General features: G+C 43.2%; 1 protein-coding gene and 1 non-coding gene across 2 annotated transcripts; both read right to left on the reverse strand.

Moving 5' to 3' along the window:
* Positions 1-870: 870 nt before the first annotated feature.
* RPL37 (ribosomal protein L37) lies at positions 871-3422 on the reverse strand. The gene is made up of 4 exons (XM_069492398.1): positions 3364-3422; positions 2650-2785; positions 2363-2447; positions 871-992 (listed from the first exon to the last, which is right to left on the reverse strand). The coding sequence occupies exons 1-4, from the start codon at positions 3364-3366 to the stop codon at positions 923-925; spliced, it is 294 nt and encodes a 97-aa protein (XP_069348499.1). The 5' UTR covers positions 3367-3422; the 3' UTR covers positions 871-922.
* On the reverse strand, positions 1072-1149 carry LOC138398535 (small nucleolar RNA SNORD72). The gene has a single exon (XR_011236013.1). It is a non-coding gene; the product is annotated as a small nucleolar RNA SNORD72 (small nucleolar RNA).
* Positions 3423-3984: the final 562 nt, after the last annotated feature.

A 3984-nucleotide genomic window follows, 5' to 3' on the forward strand; every position in this document is an offset into this window, starting at 1 on the left:
GACAAGGGCAGTAATTAGCTAGTTATCTTAGAAAGCATTCTAATCTGTTATTAGTGATAAAAGATTAAGGTTGGTGAGGCAGTAAAGATCATGAAAACCCTTTCAAGGCCAAGTTAAGAACCTTAAATATCCTAAAAACAAGAGCTTACAATTTAGACAGCACAGCTTGGATACATTACTATTTTATGTATCTGTTACAGTATCTGTGCTCCCTTTAATTGCGCCTGTCCTCTCAGCAGTTCAAAGTTGGCCTTGCTGCCACACTTCAATTTAAACAAGTCAACTAGGTAGTTTTATCATTGCCTTTTATCTATGAATCTCAGGGCTTACACTGGCTTTCCTTTACTTTCTACTCAATCTTTATTTACATATGGTTCTTTCTCTTTAAAACCTACTTATGTATTTTTCACTTAGGCTACCAACCTTATACACAGCCTACGTCCCAGGTGCCCAACAAGCATGTTTGCTAGGATGAGGAAGACTACCTTTCAAAAAAGGGAATTCACTCAAACCCTACCCTGTTATGTTCTCGCTGGTACTCTAATCCCTACGAGACTGAAAATTGGCCCCCACAGTCATTACACTATAGCAGATGAACGTGCTACTAAAGTTATGCTTTCATTTACTCTAACATTTTAAATATCCATCTATGCCATATGAGCCATGCTATCTTAACTTACTATATTGTTTTATATGGTCCAGTGTCGTCTGAAGAAATCCTGGAATCTGCTTGTTTCTCAATAGCTTTAAGCAGTGTTACAAACCCAGTTCAATATTTAGTAAGTGCAGTATTGAGGTGTCCCATTCCCCAAACCTACAGTAATTCACTGAGACTGCAAGTCTGATTAAAAAATACCTTAGCACATCAGATACAGATTTTTAAAAACCAAAACATTTATTGTATGACTAATTGTTGAAATTCTTAAGATGAACTGGATGCTGCAACAGCTGCCCTCTTGGGTTTAGGTGTTGTTCCTTCACGGAATCCATGCCTGCACCACATTAAAAACAAGAACAGTTACTTCAGCAACAACGCACACGTTTTAATTTTTGTTAAGCAGATTTCAAACAAGCTTATCTCAGTTAAATGCTGAAATCAATGTTATTCATATGTTCAGACATTTATTTTTACAACATCACTGATAAGCCGCTACTCTTTACTTTATTCTGCTTAAAGATATCCATTTTAGGATACAGTTAACTAAAACTGCAATAATGGCCCCAAAACTTATTTGGCCATAGTGGTCACTAGGCCAGTTATTTTGTTCTAGCTTGTCAAGAGAATTAAGGTATTTGTGAAAATTGTTCTCTGCTGAGGGATAGATCCCAAACATTTTCCCTTAGCAAAGCAAAAAAGAGCATATTTAATGGCAGACATTTTCTAAACTGCTTAACTTAGAGATTTACATTTTAACTCAATATTCATAGCTACCCTAAGAAAAGTATACTATTACTCCCCTTTTAAAGATGAGTAAATTGAGGCAAGTCAAAGTAAGCTTACAGTATGGCTCCAAGTTCATGCTCTGAACTACTACATTACATTAGGCAGACTACACAGCACTAAGTCTGTACAACTGTACAAATGACTGTAGGTAAACAGAAGAGGCACCTCAGCATATGAACAAACATACCTAAGCATGTTCACAAATCCCCAGTTGCCTTATAACCTTTTAAAATTGGATACTCTAGAGACTGAGTAGATAGAGGCCAGAGATTCTGCAAAATATCCTGTTTTGCACAGGACATTCCCCCACAACAAAGAATCATCCAGCTCCAAGTATCAATAGCTGAGAATCACTGAAACAGAACATGGTAATGGAGGGAACACGACTTTAAAGCTTAGTCTGCATCACTTCTTAGATTGGTTACTCTTAGAAGCTACTGTTAAAATGCAGGTTGGTGGGCTGAAGAGTCTGCATTTCTAACTCACTCTTAAGGTCCAGACTTTTGAGTAACAAGACCCTAAGGTATCTTTCTATCTGAAAGGCAATAGCAACTGGGGCAGTTTTCTACAGCAGACCTGCCTAAAGCCACAAAACTGAATTGAACCAAGTTAGCCTGACTCCAGACCTCATTCACTATTGTCTTCAAAAATTTTGATACCAATTAAGAGTGAGACGAAGGTATTCCTAATAAATACATTTTGGTGGTGGAAACCAATGCTCCAGACACTTGTATTACTATTTAATGAAAAATTATTAATAAAAATCCAAATTAAAATTAAGGTATGGTGGCCAAACAAAAAAGTTGCTTCCAACAGCTCACCCCCACTGACCATCATGATGGGACCTTTTTACACGCGTCCACACAAGAGTTCTTATTCAAGCCCATAAGACCAATGATCAAAACATGAAAACTGTACCTGAATCTGCGGTATACAATTTTTAGGTGCCTCATCCGACCAGTCCCGGTGGTATTTCGTCTTTTAGCCTTAGCACTCCAATTATCTAAAACACAAGTTCAGGTAAGATTACAAATGGTTTCTCCCCCACAGAACTTAAAGGCACCACTGTCTATATACTTGAGTAATATGACTCTTCAGCATACAGATGTACAAATTTTATGTCAGACACCAAATACAATTCAAAGCCATTGCCCCAGTGAAGTGCAATACAAACAAAACCAGTTGGCCTGAAAAACATTACTTACACTTTCTCTTGCGCTTGGCAGGGTAGCCACATTTGCCACAGGTCGACTTCTGAAGGTGGTAGGCCTTAGAGCCACAGCGGCGGCACAACGTATGCGTCTTATTGCGACGCTTACCAAATGATGACGTCCCCTTCGTCTGTAAATTAAGGGAATAAACTATTCCGACATCTGGGAATTTCTACATTTACTCTTGACATTTTCAGGGAAAACCACTGATAAGACTTAAATGTAACCATAAAGGCCACAATTGCGGGAGAAATTTGTAATTTCCACAAATGCCAATTATCTAAAGCCTTCGGCAAGAGTTGCAGTGTTCTGAAATCTCCCTTCTTAAAGTAAGACTGGTTTTCCTACCTACCTCAAAGGCAAAAACTTTCTGCCAGGCACCACCAACCAATGCCTTTGCTGTTACTCAGAGCCAAACGCTCCGTAACTTCTTCCCTCAGCTCCCATTCGAGGGCCGAGCTGTGCGGGTTCCCCAAAGGTCATACCGAAGCAAGGGACCTACTGCGGCGCCAGCTCCACGGCTACAGGCTGGTCCCCTAGACACCAATCAAGAGCCATTCTTCTGGTTCTCGAGGGCCACCGCACACCCCTTTCCTGCCCACCCGTTCCCCTTATCCGGAATCCTGCCAGCCCCCCAAGAATACCAAGCAACGAGGCGCAGAGGACAAGGATGGAATACGATTCGAAAAACCCCCACCGTCAACTCACCATCTCGCTTCTGTGGCCGACACCAAAGAGACCGGAAAGGAAGGCACTTCCGCTATATCGCGCTCACAAGCTTCCGCCCAGGGAAGTACTTCCTGCGGAGCGCGGTGCCGCGTTCTCAATCGTCCGTCGCCGCCGTGTGGGTGGGGCCAAGAGAAGATGCGCAGCCAGGCGGAGCCAATCAGGTTTCAGCGTCAGGCAGGCGTATGGTGGCGACCGGATGGGCGTGTTTGCGCCTGGCCCGCCTAGGCCCAGGACCGCGTTCCGGGGCGGAGTTTGGCTTTCCGTGCTGCTGGTGCTGCAAACCTGTCTTGCGCGTTCTCGATCAGATCTGTTGCCACGTCGCAGATTCGGATCCTCCATCTGCAAGGAGAAACTGGAGTGCGGGAGCGGCCTGCTCAGCGCTCCCGGCGTGTGTGTGATGACTGTGGGACTGGGATCTCAATCCGGGGGAAGCCAGTTTCTCCAGGCTCCTCACTCGGGGCCCGGAAGCTTTTGGCTGATGCGGACTCTTCACTTTGAGAGGTTGCCGGGAGTAGGAGGCACTGACTGTCCTTGGAGGGGCTGGAGCTTAGAATCTAAAGGGAAAGGAAGATAGTAGCTTTTATACTGTAGTAATTTAGA

The sequence above is a fragment of the Eulemur rufifrons genome, chromosome 17 (genome assembly GCF_041146395.1).
Source record: "Eulemur rufifrons isolate Redbay chromosome 17, OSU_ERuf_1, whole genome shotgun sequence".
NCBI lineage: Eukaryota > Metazoa > Chordata > Mammalia > Primates > Lemuridae > Eulemur > Eulemur rufifrons.